At 47.0% G+C, this 17,585-nt stretch overlaps 2 protein-coding genes across 6 annotated transcripts in view; one reads left to right on the top strand and one right to left on the bottom strand.

The window, feature by feature from the left end:
• The window catches only part of stab2 (stabilin 2), a 23,941-nt gene extending 11,547 nt beyond the window's left edge, over window positions 1–12,394 (top strand). For 2 of the 4 annotated variants that reach the window (XM_047575480.1, XM_047575482.1), the window contains 36 exons: window positions 335–466; window positions 896–1,024; window positions 1,113–1,175; window positions 1,250–1,348; window positions 1,416–1,611; window positions 1,787–1,882; window positions 1,998–2,055; window positions 2,152–2,225; window positions 2,522–2,647; window positions 2,724–2,797; window positions 3,057–3,128; window positions 3,584–3,703; window positions 3,772–3,816; window positions 3,883–3,969; window positions 4,090–4,239; window positions 4,359–4,481; window positions 4,575–4,652; window positions 5,035–5,211; window positions 5,320–5,409; window positions 5,488–5,634; window positions 5,817–5,876; window positions 5,955–6,078; window positions 6,810–6,959; window positions 7,027–7,131; window positions 7,201–7,308; window positions 7,912–8,105; window positions 8,479–8,620; window positions 8,723–8,856; window positions 9,022–9,187; window positions 9,261–9,367; window positions 9,443–9,562; window positions 9,629–9,775; window positions 10,941–11,051; window positions 11,179–11,310; window positions 11,963–12,070; window positions 12,137–12,394. In XM_047575480.1, coding sequence (XP_047431436.1) covers window positions 335–466; window positions 896–1,024; window positions 1,113–1,175; window positions 1,250–1,348; window positions 1,416–1,611; window positions 1,787–1,882; window positions 1,998–2,055; window positions 2,152–2,225; window positions 2,522–2,647; window positions 2,724–2,797; window positions 3,057–3,128; window positions 3,584–3,703; window positions 3,772–3,816; window positions 3,883–3,969; window positions 4,090–4,239; window positions 4,359–4,481; window positions 4,575–4,652; window positions 5,035–5,211; window positions 5,320–5,409; window positions 5,488–5,634; window positions 5,817–5,876; window positions 5,955–6,078; window positions 6,810–6,959; window positions 7,027–7,131; window positions 7,201–7,308; window positions 7,912–8,105; window positions 8,479–8,620; window positions 8,723–8,856; window positions 9,022–9,187; window positions 9,261–9,367; window positions 9,443–9,562; window positions 9,629–9,775; window positions 10,941–11,051; window positions 11,179–11,310; window positions 11,963–12,070; window positions 12,137–12,196 — 4,104 coding nt within the window. In that variant the 3' untranslated portion in view covers window positions 12,197–12,394. The other 2 variants (XM_047575481.1, XM_047575483.1) reach the window with 2 other exon arrangements.
• On the bottom strand, window positions 12,386–17,585 carry ovch1 (ovochymase 1). Of its 2 annotated transcripts, none has more exons than XM_047575484.1 (13): window positions 17,444–17,585; window positions 16,944–17,090; window positions 16,637–16,820; window positions 16,482–16,557; window positions 15,958–16,147; window positions 15,743–15,882; window positions 15,204–15,354; window positions 15,089–15,127; window positions 14,396–14,618; window positions 13,517–13,674; window positions 13,351–13,449; window positions 12,766–12,899; window positions 12,386–12,691 (listed from the first exon to the last, which is right to left on the bottom strand). In XM_047575484.1, the coding sequence occupies exons 1-13, from the start codon at window positions 17,577–17,579 to the stop codon at window positions 12,530–12,532; spliced, it is 1,839 nt and encodes a 612-aa protein (XP_047431440.1). In that variant the 5' UTR covers window positions 17,580–17,585; the 3' UTR covers window positions 12,386–12,529. The 2 variants fall into 2 exon arrangements, with proteins under 2 accessions (XP_047431440.1, XP_047431441.1); XM_047575485.1 differs by having other exon boundaries at window positions 16,944–17,027.

Here is a 17,585-nt window from a genome sequence, read left to right as displayed (position 1 = left end):
TCGTTAGCTTTATAGCATAATTGCTTAAGTCATATCTAAGCGTTTTTGGAAAACAAGAAAAAACAATTTTTTGCAGCACATTGGTATTTGTATTGATATTTTAACAGTAAGTCAAATGACTCAGGAATTATACTATTAGGCTAATGTTAAGTAAACGTGACAGGTACATTATGCAGTATGGAGTGAAATACAGTGGAAGATGAATAAAGAAGAAAAAAACAAAACACACAAAAAAAACAGAAACAACTATTAGAGTTTTTTATACAAACGCTCTTGTCAGTATATCAGAATTATTTACAATGATACAGTCAAGAAACAGTTCATTTGTTAACAGGATGTGAATACGACTCGTTACCACGTGGTGCCGTTGCAGCGTCTGCTGAAGACCGACCTTCAGCCTGGAGGATACAAACAGACGCTGCTCGGAGGTTCCTTCCAGCTCGGCATCTACCCTCGAGATGGAAAGGTCTGCTGTGGTTAACCCTTCACTCACTCAAATACCAGTCAATGCTGTTACCGTAGGACAGAAGAAGACGTCTGAGAAAAAAAAAAAAAGATGGTTCCTTGTCCTTCAGTGGAAAACAAACGTAAACATGTATTTGTCACATTAGAACATCAGAGCTGATTCAGACACTTGTCAACATCATCACATTTGAAACATTAGGACACTTGTTCTTCTTCATGGTTCCTAATAAACCAGATCAGAGGGGGACCTTGTAGACCACATTAGACCCTGATTAGACCTGACAATGCTTCCTTGATCTTCTCTGATTGGCTCAATGAAAACCACATGACAATAAACCTCACTGAGAGGAACCAGGAACCACGTTACCTCCTATGGTTCCTGGTCCACGTAGGGTCCAACACTGTGATGTGACATGTGATCCTCTTCCAGCTGTTTGTGAACGATGCTCAGATCAACTCCTCTGACATCCTGAGTGGTAACGGCGTGATCCACGGCCTGTCAGCTGTTCTCCGCATCAACAGGAACCGCTGCGATGAAGTCACCTACAAAGAATTCATGGTAAAGACTCAACTTTCATCTCTGCAACAATAGTCGATCTGTCGTCAAAGTTTCAAAGATTCACTTTACCTCCTTATTTCTTTCTAAGGGAGTTTGTGATGACTGTTTATATCCCAAAGAAGTAATCTGCCCTAATAACACCATCCAAGACGTAAGATAATTTACTATAATTGAATCTCTTGAAATAACACATATCACATTATTAACGACATGTTCTTGGTGCAGAAATCAGCCAAGCCCAGGACATGTCTTTTCACACGGAAGTTTGGAGGCGAGCGACTGCTGACCATCGGCTGCATGGTCACTTGCCTCATGGAGAACAAGGTACGTCTCAGAACTGGGACCAGAGGAGCCGGTGTGTTCTGTAGGACTGATGATCCTTTGTCCTCAGGTTCTGAGGTGCTGTCCAGGGTTCTATGGAAAACACTGTGAGCCATGTCCCGGTCCCAGGAATCAGCCCTGTTCTGGTAACGGACAGTGTTCTGACGGGACCAATGGGTCGGGGGTGTGTCGGTGTTCCCGAGGTTTCAATGGGACGGCCTGTGAAAGCTGCCAGAGCGGCAGATATGGAGTTCACTGCGACCAAGGTTTGTCAAACTCTTGCTGACAGTAACGGTAACTTCCTGTGAGCGTTGTCACAGCAACATCACAGCCATTGCCGTCAAGCTAACATACTGATACCGTTGTCAAGGCAACATCATGGTTGACGTTGTCACGGTAATGTCCTGTTGACGTTGTCGTGGTAATGTGCTGTCTCCACAGAGTGTCTCTGTAAAAGTGGACTCTGCAGGGAAGGACCGAACGGTGACGGAACATGTGAGTGTGACGTCGGATGGAGAGGAATCCACTGCGATGAAAGTACGACATAATCATTACTATTATTATGTTAAAATGCTAAAGGTCTTTAATGGGGAGAGCATTTCAAGAATAAAAACTGGTTTCATGAAAGAACTCTGGTTTGTTGTCATTACAGAGATCGAGTCTAAAGCCGATGAACTCTGTGGTTCAGTCAAATGTCACAGTAGCGCCAAGTAAGTCAAAACAGACGGATAGAGAGCGCACCCTCTGGTCACACCACTACTCATTCACTCATTTACTCCTCTACTCCTCTTCATGATGTCTGACAGCTGTGTGATCCAACCAGACGGTCCTCAGTGTGTCTGTGCAGCTGGATTCAAAGGAAACGGAACCAACTGTCAAGGTGATGATGATGGTGATGATGGTGATGATGATGATGATGATGATGATGGTGATGATGATGATGATGATGATGATGATGATGATGATGGTGATGATGATGATGATGATGATGATGATGATGATGGTGATGATGATGATGATGATGATGATGATGGTGATGATGATGGTAATGATGGTAATGATGATGATGATGGTGATGATGATGATGGTGATGATGACGATGGTAATGATGATGGTGATGATGGTGGTGATGATGAAGATGATGATGAAGATGATGATGATGATGATGATGTCCAGCTGTGGACCCGTGTCTGGTTGAGCACGGCGGCTGCAGCCTGTTCGCCGTCTGTAAACGGACTCGTCCTGGTCGTAGAGAGTGCGTCTGCAGCGTTGGGTTCTCGGGCGATGGACTCGTATGCGTTGGTACGTTGACCTGAAACACACCTGGATCAGTCTGTGATATGTTAGAGTGCTGCAGGAATCCTCTATTTCTCCACAGAAATCAACCCGTGTCTGGAGGGAAACGGAGGTTGCCATGCCAACGCAGAGTGTGTCCATGTGGGACCGAACAAGGTAGAGATTGGAAACACTGCTCAACATTAAGATTATCAAGAGCAGCAAGAGAGCAACAAAATAGAGTAAAAACTGTAGAGTATAAAAATAAATAATAAAGTAAAATAGAATAAAATAAATGTAGGTACTGCAATACACTACCAGTCAAAAGGTACTGAACTGAATGAGAATGTTTTGACTGGTAGTGTATATACCGAACGTACAGTGGACTCTTCAGGAATTGTTGCGCCGTGACTCTGATGATTCCTGTCGTCACCAGACGTCCTGCAGCTGCACTGAAGGATTCTCAGGGGACGGTCGCAACTGCAACATGATCAATTTGTGTCTGAAGGTGAGTCGGTCAGCTGTTCCTGTCCTTAGCAACGGGATCAGCTGTTCCTGTCCTTAGCAACAGGATCAGCTGTTGCTATCCCTAGCCTCCAACAGGATCAGCTGTTCCTGTCCTTAGCAACGGGATCAGCTGTTCCTGTCCTTAGCAACGGGATCAGCTGTTCCTGTCCTTAGCAACGGGATCAGCTGTTCCTGTCCCTAGCCTCCAACGGGATCAGCTGTTCCTGTCCTTAGCAACGGGATCAGCTGTGCCTGTCCTTAGCAACGGGATCAGCTGTTCCTGTCCCTAGCCTCCAACGGGATCAGCTGTTCCTGTCCTTAGCAACAGGATCAGCTGTTCCTGTCCTTAGCAACGGGATCAGCTGTTGCTGTCCCTAGCCTCTAACAGGATCAGCTGTTCTTTCACGCCTCGTATCGGGGTTTAGACGTTCAGCGTCATGTCTTTAATGTTTCCAGAAAAATGGCGGCTGCCACCGTTTTGCCAAGTGCAAGATGATGAGTCCTGGAGTTCGTGAGTGCTCCTGCATCCCGGGCTTCACTGGTGATGGGTCGACCTGTAGAGGCACCGTGGAGAGGGTGAGCAGACACAACATTCACACCAAAACTCTATGAGAATCTCTCAGCTAATGTCCGACTCTCTGCAGGAGCTCAACAACAAAAGAAGGATCACCTTCTACTACAGGCTGAGGGTAAGTGGCGCTTCAGGCCATCGCCCCCTGCTGGGATCACATGAACTGAAGTTGCTCTGCTTTCAGATGGCAGATATTTCCCTCCATGGCCGTGGCCCCTTCACTGTCTTCACTCCGAACGAGAAGGTCTTCAAAGGCAACGCTTCTCTGAGGGTCAGTCCTCCAGAGTCTGATTTTAAATCTGATTTACCTCTTCATTTAGAGAAGAATCTTTATCAGGACAGACTGAACACCCACGGAACTGCTGCCTGTTTCTGACTCTTCCATTTTCAGATGAGAAGCTTGGCCAAATTTAAAGAAGAGCACTCCAACCTCATCAGAAACCACATCGTCATGTGTCACACTCTGCTGCCGGCCGACCTGAGCCAACCCCGAAACCTGACGGCTCTGTCCGGTCTCGTCCTGACCACCGGGTCGGCCCAGGTGACCAATCAGAGAGGAGCCCAGTTAGATTCAGATGACATGATGGATTCATTCGACCTAACCCTAACCCTAACCTTAACCCTCGACCTCTGAGACGGTTTGTGTTGGATTATTTTTAGGACACAATCTTCATCAACCAGGCTAACGTGACGGAGAGTGACGGCCTCAGCACTAATGGGATCATCCATGAAATCAACAGCATCCTGTTTTCTCCCAACATGGACAAACAGAACAGTCTTCCTGTAAGTACCAGCATCTGACACCATGAGCTGGTCACTGATCGATGTCAGAGCTGTTGGTGGAAACTCTCCTTCATGTCCATCATGTTTCTGCAGGATCTGGAAGTTAAGCCGTCGAATCTGACCGATGTGGCCGAGCGTCATGGTTATAAAACTTTCTACAAACTGCTCCAGGTAATGAGACAACACACAAACAGTAGCCTCAAACACTTTGAGTAAATCAAGGTGTAAATGGAATGTAACTACCCACAATCCTCTGCTCCACTCCACCACGCTGACAACAAAAGTATGTGATCTATGTTTTATTGTCTTCTGTGGTCCGAGTCTTTTCATGTGATTCCACATCAACTATGAACCACATGGAGACACTGAACCATTTGTTTCCATCTAGTGGGCTAATGGTGGTACTACAGATAATAAACACTTTGGGTTCTTTGGTTTGATCCAAATGTCCAAATGGAAACTGGGCCTGGTCCTAACCTCTCCACCCTGGAGACTGAGAGGCTAAATAATAATAACAATGATACTAATTAATCACTGAGGTCTCATGTTTCAGGACACAGGTGTGATGGACCTGGTGAATGATGGGATATTCCAACCGGTGACGGTCTTCCTGCCCTCAGATGGCGTCATGGCGTCTCTGCCTCAAGAACAGAAGGACTTCCTGTTCCACCGAGATAACCGAGCTCAGCTGATGGAGCATCTGAAGTACCACATCTTACAGAGTCAGAAGGTGGGAGGAGCTCAACTCGTCTTTCCAGAGAAACATGAGACACTTTATTTTATTTGTTGTCCATGAGCTAAAGAGCTCAAAGTGTTCCTCTTTTCCTTACATGTTCAGTTTTACGCTGAAGGACTCATCCAGCAGGAGTCAGCTCGGACTCTGCAGGGATCCTCGCTCTCCTTCTCCTGCGGAGGAACTGACAACATCGTACGTAGAGCAGACGCAGTAATAACAGCAGAAGAAGAAGAGAAGGGACATTAATGAGCGATGGTTCTCGTTGAACAGGGGGAAATCTTCATCAACAATGGAAAGTGTCGAGTTGTTCAGAGACACCTGGTCTTCAGCGCTGGGATCGCCTATGGCATCGACTGCCTGCTGACTCCGCCCAGTCTGGGAGGACGCTGTGACGAACAGAAGACCTTTGACCTCCAGGTGAAGCCTCATGTTCCTGTAAAGGGGGACGCTGACATCTGTAGGCTAAAGATCACCACAGAGACGTTAGCATCCACCTTGTATTAATTCACCAAACATGCTAACGCTAACCCTAGCTAGGAGACGAACGTCTGTGATGATGAAAATGATTTGTGGATGTTGTTGTTGTTCTTCTATGGTAGATGAACTGTGGACGATGCGGCTTGTCGACCACTGTCTGCCCCGGAGGATCCAAACAGAAGGTCAGACCCCGTCTGGTACAGAGCTGGTTGAAGCCGCTGTGTTAGCGGTCTATGATCTCTTGTCTGTTTTCTGTTCAGGAGATCCAGAGGTGTGATCTTCCCGCCCTGCACATTGCTAAGAACTCGGGCTGTCGCACCATCTGCATTGTCGACTTCTGGCAACCAAAGTGTTGTCATGGTTACTACGGACGGGACTGTCTGGGTAAAACCGAGAATAGAAAATATTTATTACCACGATCAGCAGCTTCTCAGAAGTTAAATGATTTCTTATTAAAGCTCAGAAATTGATCAGAATGTTCGTTAATAATTTGAATATTGTCAAAAAATAAGAGTCTCTTAAATATTAGGACTAACCAAAATTAAATATTACCCATAATCTGCTCCTCTGCTCCACTTTGCTGTGCTGTGTGTCATTAGAAACTAGAGAAGCTAGTGTCTCAATATTTCATCAAATCTACAATCTAATCCAAAAAAACAGCTGACAACAAATGTACCTGATCTAGTTTTTATCATCTTCTGGGGTCCTTTAGAGTCTGTCCTCATGATTCTACATCAGCTATGAACCACTCGGAGACTGGACTCATAGAATCTGAATCAGAATAAACTTTATTTATCCTCAAGGAGACAATTAGGGGGCAAAGAGCAGCACATCAAAAGAGCAAGAGAAGAAATACACAAAAGTGGGAGGGTGAAAGCAGCAGATGGAGATCAGTGTTGGGTCTGCTGCCAGTAACAGTATGAGGGGAATCTGAGTCACACAGGATCCTTTGTCTCCATCTAGTGGTCTAATAGTGGTACTACAGATAATAAACACAATGCAGCCATCTTGTTGTGAAAGTTAGCTTAGCTTACCAAGGTCCATTGAGACCAGGATCCGTTGAGACCAGGGTCGATAGCGACCTGAAGTTGATCCCGTTGAATGTTCTCGTCCAGTCTGTCCAGGTGGAGCTCGCTCTCCCTGCAGTAACCGCGGTAAATGTGATGACGGTCACCTTGGTAACGGGACCTGTAGCTGTGATGCAGGTTTTGGGGGCGTGGCCTGTGAGCTCTGCAGCCCTGGATTCTATGGACCCACCTGTAAAGGTGAGCAGCAGGCCGGGTCCTTGGGGGCGTCCTTCGGGTTCATCGTCCTGACTGTCGTGTCTTTCAGCCTGTAACTGCTCAGAACACGGGTCATGTGACGATGGACGGAGAGGGAGTGGTTCCTGTTTCTGTGACGCCGGCTGGACAGGAGACAGATGTGACGTTCAGCAGAGTGAGTTCAGACTAAATGAGGAGAGAGGAGAGCGTCTTCAGGCTGACTGACTGTGTCTCTGTCCTCCAGCCGAGGTCTTCCAGTGTTCTCCAGCCTGTTCTCCAAAAGCCATCTGTAAGGAGAACAACACCTGTGTGTGTCGGCCTTTTTATGAGGGAGACGGACTTACCTGTACAGGTAAATGTGAAGAAACCAGAACCAGAACCGGTGTAGGTACCAGATGTGCTCGCCCTGAGTATCCAGCACTTCACAACAAAGTCACAACATAGGGTTGTTGACATTGTGTCTTATAATTGGTTGGACAATAGGAAGAAGAAGAAGAGAGGTCAGCATTTAGCGATTGTTATCGAGGCTGAGCAACTTAGTGGTTTTGTTTTATCCTTTTTTTATTTGGATAAATTGATAAAAACTGTATTTGTATGTTATTTTTTTCCAGGATCAAACTTCTTAAATCCTTTTTGCGCCTACTAAACAAATGAATGGATTGAACTCAAATTATTTTGTCTCTTCTAAACATATTGTGAAAAACATGAACCAGTTTTGCAGTCGGAGCCAAATGGAGTCAAACAAACAGGCCAAACATATAGCTGACGTCTCCTGGCGGCGCCAGATACTCTGGGCGAGCAGATCTGGTACCTACGCTGGCTCATATGGAGGGACCCATCTGCATGAGGCCAGTAGAGACAGGGATGAACATCCATCTGACTAAAGTTTCCGTCACCTGATGATGGTCCAGAAGTCAGATGTAGAGTATCTGCTGTGAACTGTCTGTCTCTGCAGTGGTGGACGCGTGTCGCATCTGGAATGGCGGCTGCGCTGATGCAGCCAAATGTTCTCAGAACGGAGACCAGGTGATCTGTAACTGTCTTAGAGGTTACTCTGGAGACGGCTTCACATGCATGCCCATCGACCCCTGCGTCGCGGGGGACAACGGAGGCTGCCACGAACACGCCACCTGCACCATGACGTCTCCGGTGAGGATGCCGCCAAGTTCTTCTGTGTTTATTAGATTAGATCAGATTCAACTTTATTTTCATTCCACATGTTCAGGTACAGATCAGCAAAATCCAGTTTATCATCAACCAGAGGTTCAGTTCAGCAGTTAGAGCTGGAACGTAGAGTGTAGGGACAGGACAGGCTGGTTTATAGCACATGAAAAATATTTAAAGATGGAAACTATGAACAGGTGAGACCGTATGTACAGATGAGTATGTACAGGTGAGAACGTATGAACAGGTGAGACCGTATGTACAGGTGAGATCATATGAACAGGTGAGACCATATGAACAGGTGAGTGAGCAGTATATACACAACGACTCCTTTTGATTCTGAGCTGTGTGTGAACAGGGGAAGAAGAGGTGTACCTGTAAGGATAACTACATCGGAGATGGACTCACCTGTGAGGTCAAACAGCTGCCAATCAGCCGCTGTCTCCAAGACAATGGACAGTGTCACCAAGACGCCAAATGCACCGACCTCCATTTTGAAGGTGAACAAGCTAATGTCGCTGGAATCTCACTGGATGATCAGAGTGAGCAGAGCCTTCAGAGAGGACAAGATTTTAAACTGATGTTGTCGTCTTTGTGTGCAGATGCAACTCTTGGTGTGTTTCACTATCGTTCAGAGAAAGGTCAGTACAAACTAAACTACACCGCAGCTCAGCAGGCCTGCACTGCAGAGGGAGGACGCCTGGCTACATACACCCAGCTGTCCTACGCCCAGCAGGTCAGTGAACACATCATAACGGTCATAGTTAACATGTTAACAGGACAGGGTCCTCATCGACATGTAGGACACAGTCCTCATTGACATGTAGGTCAGGGTCCTCATCGACATGTAGGACACAGTCCTCATTGACCCGCCGTACGCTGGCTCTGGTTCTGCCTGCAGGGCGGGCTCAACTTGTGTTCTGCAGGCTGGTTGGACCAGGCCCGGGTCGCCTACCCCACCACCTACTCCAACCCAAACTGTGGCTTTGGACACGTGGGCATCGTGGACTACGGCACTCGTAAAGACCTGGGCGAGACCTGGGACACGTTCTGCTACCGGATGAAGGGTAAGTCGAGTTTCCTCAAGGTCTGGATATTGTGATCATCTGCAGATGTCAGTGAAGTTGTCCATTGTTTCAGAGGTGAAGTGTGAGTGTAGAGAAGGTTTCGTTGGAGATGGTTTCAGCTGCACGGGAAACCTGCTGCAGGTTCTCCGATCCACGCCGACCTTCTCCAGCTTCCTCACGGTGAGTCCCACACACGATGCCGTTTGTTCACATCAACAAACACACTCTTACTTCCTGCCTCTTCTTCTCCTGCAGCAAATCCTGAACTACTCTTCGGTGTCAGAGTCTGGGAAGCAGTTCATGAAGCGTCTCAGTAACCAGACCGTCCAGTCCACTCTGTTTGTCCCGGACAACAACGGCCTGCCTGAAAACCAGGTGAGTCACTCGGACAAATACCTCACCTGTCCATGTGGGCGTGTCCTCACCTGTCTGTCCCTGCAGACTCTGTCTCAGCGGGACATCGAGTACCACCTGTCTGAGGGCCAGGCTCTTCCTCTCAGCCAGCTGAAGAACGGCAGTCGGATCAGAACTCGTGTTGGCAGCCTGAGCGTCCTTGGAGTCGCCGACCTGCTCGACGCCTCGACTCTGGTTAGACATGTCGCTCTGAAACAAGCAACAATTAACTACGGCCACGTCAAGTCAGACTTTATTTTCTAAAGCACATTTAAAAACAACCTCAGTTGAACCGAAGTGCTGAACAAGCAGAACAATACACCAACATACACCAACGATCCCCTTTAGAACCGAAGCTCATGGTTTTTGAATAACAGTAACTAACAGTGTTTTGCGCTATTGACAAAATTCAAAGTGTGTCTGAACACTGGGAAGTTGTGATTTTGTCTGGAAAACCTTTGTGACATCTCAAGGGTTTATTTTACCAACAAACTCCTCCAAACAGCTCTCTCTTCCTGGTTCTCCCTGGTCTTGTGTTGTGAAGCCAACAGCAACGTCATCGTTACTGTAATGGCAGCTTTACTTTTCAGAAAGCGCAACTTCCCAGTGTTCAGACACACTCTGAGTTTTATCCATCGGTGAGTTACGATAATTCAAATACCGCAACCTTGTTTTTATCCACTGGCAGATGTTTAGGTCCTAAAGTGTTAATATAAAACTAATAAATATGAACTAAAATAGTCAATAAAACATCAAATAAGACATCCAGCTCAACCTGGACTGAAGGCCAGAGGGAAATGCTCCAAACTCTGGAGGTTGATATAAAAGGGTCGGCTGGTCCAGAGGTTGGGGTCCATCACCTAAAAGGTTCCATCTTCTCTGGTTCTGAGCCTGGATCTATGATCCTGGATCTAGGGAGGTCCAGTACCAACTGGTCTGTTGGTGTCAGAGCTCTGGCTGGAGATAAGATGGTGCCGGCCATTAAGACTCTTCAAAACAAGTAATACATTTCAACATGAATCCTAAAATGGACTGGAAGCCAGTGTAGATTGGTCAGTACCAGTGTAATGTAGTTTTTCCCAGTTAAAAGAGGAGCTGCTGTGTTCTGTTCAGCCTGTAGGAGGCGTACTGATGACTGGTCCAGACCAATGCACAGAGAGTTCCAATAGTCTGAGGTAATAAAAAAGTGTGAATTATCCTCTCAGAATCATAAAGGACTTCACTTTATTAGGAGTCTTAATTTAAAGAAGCACATCTTGACTACTGAACTAATCTATTTTATCAAATTTAAAAGTGGAGTCAACGATTACACGAGACACAATATCGAGCTCTAAGGATGAGTTTGTTATCCTCTTCTCAGTCGTCCCGTTACATCAACGACCGCTTCATCACAGAGTCGGACATCCTGGCGTCCAACGGGATCATCCATGTCCTCCAGGGACCGCTGAAAGCCCCGCCTCCTCGCCAGGAGGTGAGTGATGTCACAATTATGATGATTATCAAAACAAACACATTCTGGGATACGTGGCTGTACCAAGACAACATGGACGCAACAGCCATGAAACGTCCTCTGACCTCGACTCTGATTGGCTCTGCAGATGCACGCGGCACACAAGGCGGGGGTGGGCGTCGGAGTGGTGCTTCTGGTGGTCTTGGTGGGCGGAGTCATCTTTGTTGGATACCACTTCTACACCCACAACACCAAACCCTTCCACTTCCACTACTTCAAGGTCAGAGTTCCTGTTCCTTCACAGCTCAGCACATCTGTTATGATTGTATCTGATTATATCTGGTTATATCTGATTATATCTGATAATATCTGATTATATCTGATAATATCTGGTAATACCTGGTTATACCTGGTTATATCTGGTTATATCCGAGGAGGTTCTCAGTCCTCACAGTTTAGATTAAGCTGAAACAAAGACACAAAGACACTTGACCTGGACTTTCTAAAAGACGTTTCATCCAAATCGTTAAACTTGAAAACTTGTATGAAATGTCTTCTAGAAACACAGGATGACGTCTCCTCAGTAACCGTCGGTGTTTTTATTTCCTTCATCATCAGAGATGTTTCATTACTCTGAGGCTGGAAGCTTCCAGGGTTCAGGTCTATTCTGAGTCTTTGTCACTGAAATAAATCCAAAAATAATTAGAAGAACTTAGAGAGTCAGAGACTTTCCAGTTTGTTACAAGATCTGGATCATCTCCTCAAGTCAACAACCTGCTGGTCTTGGTTCTGGTCCAGGTAGAGATCCATTAGAGAGCAGCTGAAGAAGATGAAACATCCTTTAGAAACAAGGCCAGGTGCCTTTTATTTTAGATCCTACGTTGATATTTCACAGTTGAACATTTAAGGTTGATGGTGTGTTGGTCTGACAGGAGGATGAGGAGGAAGAAGAAGCTCCAGCAGCAAACTCCAGTCGCAGCATCTGTAATCCGGTTTATGAAGCGGCTCCAGAACCAGAGTCCAACGCGCCCGGTGTCCCAGTGAGTGACTGGTCTCATGATGAACTGACGAAAACTGAGTTACTGAGTGAGAGCGTTTGTTTTCAGGCGGAGGACAAACATGAGGTGGTGAACGGAGGAGTATACGACCTCCTGCAGGACATCTGAAATCTTCCTGGACATGGACGCTGCCAACAATACTTTCAGGTCAACTTCAGTCTGCACCAGATTTGGAAAGATGATTTTTTTTGAGTGACTACAAATCAAAACCTTTTAGAGAATCATGTATAACTGCGAACAGATCTGATTTGTATCTTGTGTTATTTTACCATCAAATGAAAATAAAAACTCAAAAACTCCTTCAAATGTGAATTTATTGTTGAGTCATAAGCAGCGAACACAGAAAACATCTCGGACAGAAGATCCTGACTCAAGAAAGACTCCAGAGTGTATGATTTATCCTCATGAGGGTGGAGAAAGGAGACGTAGAGCAGTTTATTTTCAGATGTCTTCAGTCACCTCATCGATCCATGACTGATAATCTGGGACTCTGGTGAACACGGCTGGTTTCTCTCCATCACAGCTCTGGCTGCCCCATGTGACCAGGCCGAACAGAAAATAGGCTCCATGTTTCTGACAGAACAGAGGAGCTCCAGCGTCACCCTGCACACAGAGACCAGGTTATAAAGGGGGAGGGGGGTCATGAAGTCTGGTCATTATCGGGGGCGGGGTTTTACCAGGCAGGAGGTGGAGCCTGCAGGATGGAAACAGACGTGAGCATCACAGATGAATCCTCCCCACTTCTGTCTGCAAGACGTCTCCTTGACGAGGGTCAGTCCAACATGGTGCAACCGGTCTGGATCAACATGTCCTACAATCAGAGACAATCAGCCCCTCTCCAGACTGGACTAATCTGGACTAGAAGACCTGTCCCCCCATCTGGGGGTCTAAATTACTGCAACACCTGTGGGTGGAGTCACATGACTGGAGTCTGATAATGCCCTAGACCTGGCCCTGGCCCTGGACCTGGACCTGGACCTGGACCTCTCAACTCAAACTAAACTCAAGCTTTATTCATAAAGCTCCTTTAAGGCGACAGCAGATTGAGATGCTGTACAGAAGAGGGCACAGGGTATAATATAGAGAGAAACCTCCAGATCAGCCTGAAGAAAAAACTCCTTTTAACAGGAAGAAACCAGAACCAGAACCAGCTCATATGGAGGAACCATCTGCTGAAGACCAGCTGGGTAGAACCAGAGAAGATAGAAAGAGAAGAACAGTGGTCAGTAGCTGTGTTTGAATTGTTCCTGTAGAGACTCCACCTGCTGCTTTAGTTTCTCCCCATCCGGCCGTGACACAGAACCAGCTGTCGTTTAGATCCTCGTCCTCCTCAGGGACACAAACTGGAGACACACCAGAACCTGGAGACAGGTCCAACATTAGCAGGACACGTTAGAGACCTTCACGTCTTCTTCTACATGTTCTTACTAAATCTGGCGTCCACGCTGAGGTGCAGCAGGGACAGGTCAGACTTTGGAGGGAAGCCGGCATCCTGCGGTGGATTGAAAACCTCGTCCACCACGATAGACTGGATCGCCAAGAACTTGAGGTCATGGACCCCGAGAACCACCACGTCCTCTTTGGCTCTGCACAGAATGGTAATGAATTGTAGAGAAAATAGAACCCCCTAAAAAAGAAAGATATGACACCAAGAACACACCTAAAAGATGAGATGGAACCATTTCTATTGTTCAAGTCTCAGGTTAAACAGCAGGAGGACCAGCAGGGTCATGGACTTTATCCGGTCCCCCCACTGGTGGCTTTAGACAGACCTTCCTCTACCCCTCTGTCCTGGGAACGAGCCACATGAGGCCAACTAGTGAGACATGAACCTTAAAACCACTTTAAATGGTAGCAAGGAATGTTGGTTCAGAGAGATGTGGTGAGACTGTTCCTGTTTCTCAGCGTTAAGCTATTGACCTCTGACCTTTTACTGACTGACACATTAACCAGTGGACAGTAGAGTGGAGAATGGATGAGCATTTAGCTCAAACTGTCCATAGATGAAGTTCCTGGAATGAATCCTTCCTCTTTTCTCTATGTCTGATCCAACCTGGAGTCACATTAAGCTGGTCCGAAGAGGAAACACTACGATTCATGTTTAGTCTAAAGACGATTACATCAGTGTGTTCCTTGAAGTCTCACATAGATCTGAAGCGCTACCTGAACCTGGATCTGGATCTGGACCTGGATCTGAACCTGAACCTAAAACTAAACCTGAACCTGAACCTGAACCCGGATCTGAACCTGGATCTGAACCTGAACCTAAAACTAAAGCTGAACCTGGATCTGAACCTGGATCTGTACCTGACGCTGCAGTGTTTGGCCGTGAGGACCCAGCGGCGGTGGATTAAAGCTCCGCTGCAGAAGTGTCGGCCGTTGGACTGAAGACTGACCATCCAGGGCCAGGAGAAGGGGCAGGACTCCGTCACGTTCCCCACGGACACCTCACCGTCCGGGGACACCGAGAGTCCAGCGAAGGCCGGAGTCTGATCACAGCCAGAGCTCTGCTGCCTCCCACACCTGGACTCTGTCACATATAATATGATAACAAGACAGAGAAGACTGAGGAATCAACGGAAAGTAGAACCTCACCTTCACTAAAATAAGATCATGTATTATGAGATTATTAAATGTAGAATCAGTAATACAGCACACAAGATAAAATATAAACTGTAAACTTAAAAGGGAGGTAACTCGTATACACATATATATATATATATATATATATATATATATATATATATATATATATATATATATATATTCCAACATGTCACATGATAGTGACTCTACTACATCTGGTAACTACTTGTGATGTAACGCTGCAATAAACGCTGGAGAACCTGAAAAACACATCGAATACGCCTCCAACATAAATAAATGGAACAAATAATATGAAGACATTTATTTATTTTACGGTTTCTTTCTGTCCTCATAGTCTCAGTCCCCTGTGTTGTATCCCTCTGAGCTCTACATGGGTTAAAGTTATAAACTGACCTTCAGTTGAGGACTCGTCGTCTTCAAACGTCTCATCATCTGGACATGAGAGACGTGTTAGAACAGAACAAACCTGGTCCAGGGAGGACGTGCCTCCCATCGTCTCTGAACTCACTCATGACGTTGGACATCCAGCCGGTATGCCGTTGGACGCTGGTGTAGACGCCTGGTCTCTTGGCCCGACCACAGCCCACCCCCCAGCTCACCACACCCGCCAGCTCATACCTGGTCCCAGTGTAGCAGGACAGAGGACCGCCAGAGTCCCCCTGAGACAGGACAGGACAGAAGTGGACATTATGAGGACAACAAAGGCACCAGAATCAGTGGAGGGTGGAGAGGAAACAGACAGAGACAAGGGGGTGCAACAGACAAGGGCAAAGACAGAAGAGACAAGACAGCAAGAGAGGACAGACGAGACAGAATGCAGACGGGACAACTAAGAGACATGTGGTCTAGTGCGGACCCTGAAGTCAGCAGGTTTCTGTCTCTCCTGTCTTTAGTCACAGTCCAGGTCCTACATACCCAGGTGAGGGCCTCGGGCCTACCCTGTCCCACCTTGGTCCCACCTTGGTCCCACCCCTGTCCCACCTTGGTCCCACCCCGGTCCCACCTTGGTCCCACCCCGGTCCCACCCCGGTCCCACCCCGGTCCCACCTGGCACGCGTCGACACCTCCTTCATCTTTCCCAGCACAGAACATGGAGGACCGGATCCTGCCGTGGTAGTACTGGTTGCAGGTGTCTGAGGACAGAATGGTGACGTTGACCTCCTGCAGTCTGTGGACTCGAGGACCGTCTGAAGACGAGAGAAGGTCAGAGGTCAAACCTGAACATTGGACACGTCCTCAGATTTCTACGAACCAGCGCTCACTCTCTCGGGTGGAGCCCCAGCCGGTGACGGAGCACTTCCTGGTCTGAGGCAGCGGACTCATCCAGACGTCAATGGGTCGGACAAACCGGTTAAAAACCAGCGGCTGCTGCAGCTTCAGCAGAGCCACGTCGCCCTCTTTAGTCCGGACGCTGTAGTTGAGATGGGACACGATCCTGGAGACGCCAACCAGCTGGAGAGGAGAGGACACCAGGTCCAGGTCCAGGTCAGAAAAGGACTGACAAACCTTGGCTCCAATGAAAACAGCCGCATGCTACTATGCTAAGCTACACTAGCTACCAACCACAAGCAGCTCCAATAATAAATGTTTATCCAAAAAGAAGGAGCTGGATTTGTAGAGGTTTTTGTAAAGAACTGAAGAAGCGTAAAAATAAAAGTACTCAACATGTCCAGATGCTTCTTTTAAAACACTTTTGGTTTAAACCAGGACCCGGAGGACTGAGAACCCTCACAGACAATACTAAAAGTAAAACTGGGATCAGGACTGATGACCTTTGACCTCTGACCTGCTGCTGAGATTCATGACGATTGTCCAGGTCGTGTTTTCCTGCCAGAACCGTCCAGTAAGAAGCTTTGTTGTATCTGTTAACGACAAGTCCACGTGAGAGACAGAAGACCTGATCCCGGTCTGAATCTGATCCAGACCCTGGTGACCTCTGACCTCCTGAAGCAGTGGGCGGCGGAGACGACCCACCAGGCGCCGATGATGGCTCCTCCACAGGCCGACATGGAGGCCATCTGGAGGGACACCTGCCAGGGCCACGAGTTGGCCCAGGCCTCCTGGCCCCCGATGATCCGGGTCTCCATCTCCATCTCTGGGCTGAAGGATCGGACCCCGGCCAGGTCTGAGGGGTCAGAGGTCAAAGAATCATCGAACACATTCAAACTCTTTCAATCATCCTTTTATACACAACTCTGATTTCTACCATTTCCTGTTTAAACTCAGATGAATCTGATCTTTGAGTTACCGCTGAAACCGAAGAGTCCGGAGAAAGTCGAGTGTTCAGACAACGTCACGTTGAGAAGATTCTGGTTCTGAGTCGAGTTTCCATCTGAAGGAAGAGCAGGAACAGGACAGACTTGATCCTGGATCAGCTGGAGTCTCTGTGAGGAAACTGATCCATCACAGATCTTTGATGAGGTTTTATTTTCTGAGGACCTTCATGTCTCCGACGTTACAGACGAGACTTTTTCTACTGGAACACGTGAAAACCTGAGGACGTCATTTCTAAATCACATTTAAAACTAAAGGGCTGAACAGCAGAAAGAAAAAAAAAAACGTCGTTAATATAAAACTAATAACTATGAGCTAAATATATTTATATATAATTATAAAACTAATTTAAACTATTTAAAACTGTGTCTGCAGAATAAAATCGTCCTGACCAACCTGGACTGAGGTCACACAGAGGAACTGGGTTTTCAACAATCATTTAAAAACTCTGGGAGCTCTGATATGAAAGCCTACCTGGTCCTGGTCCTGGTCCTGGTTCTGGTCCTGGTTCTGGTCCAGTCTGTTCTGTTGAGATGGACCGGTTCTGACTGTGTCCAGGTGAACAGACCCAGACTAGGACGTAGAGGAGGAGCAGGGACCTGAGGACCATGATCAG

Source organism: Mugil cephalus, chromosome 22 (assembly GCF_022458985.1).
Source record: "Mugil cephalus isolate CIBA_MC_2020 chromosome 22, CIBA_Mcephalus_1.1, whole genome shotgun sequence".
NCBI classification, from domain to species: domain Eukaryota; kingdom Metazoa; phylum Chordata; class Actinopteri; order Mugiliformes; family Mugilidae; genus Mugil; species Mugil cephalus.
This window is presented reverse-complemented; position numbering and strand designations above follow the sequence as displayed.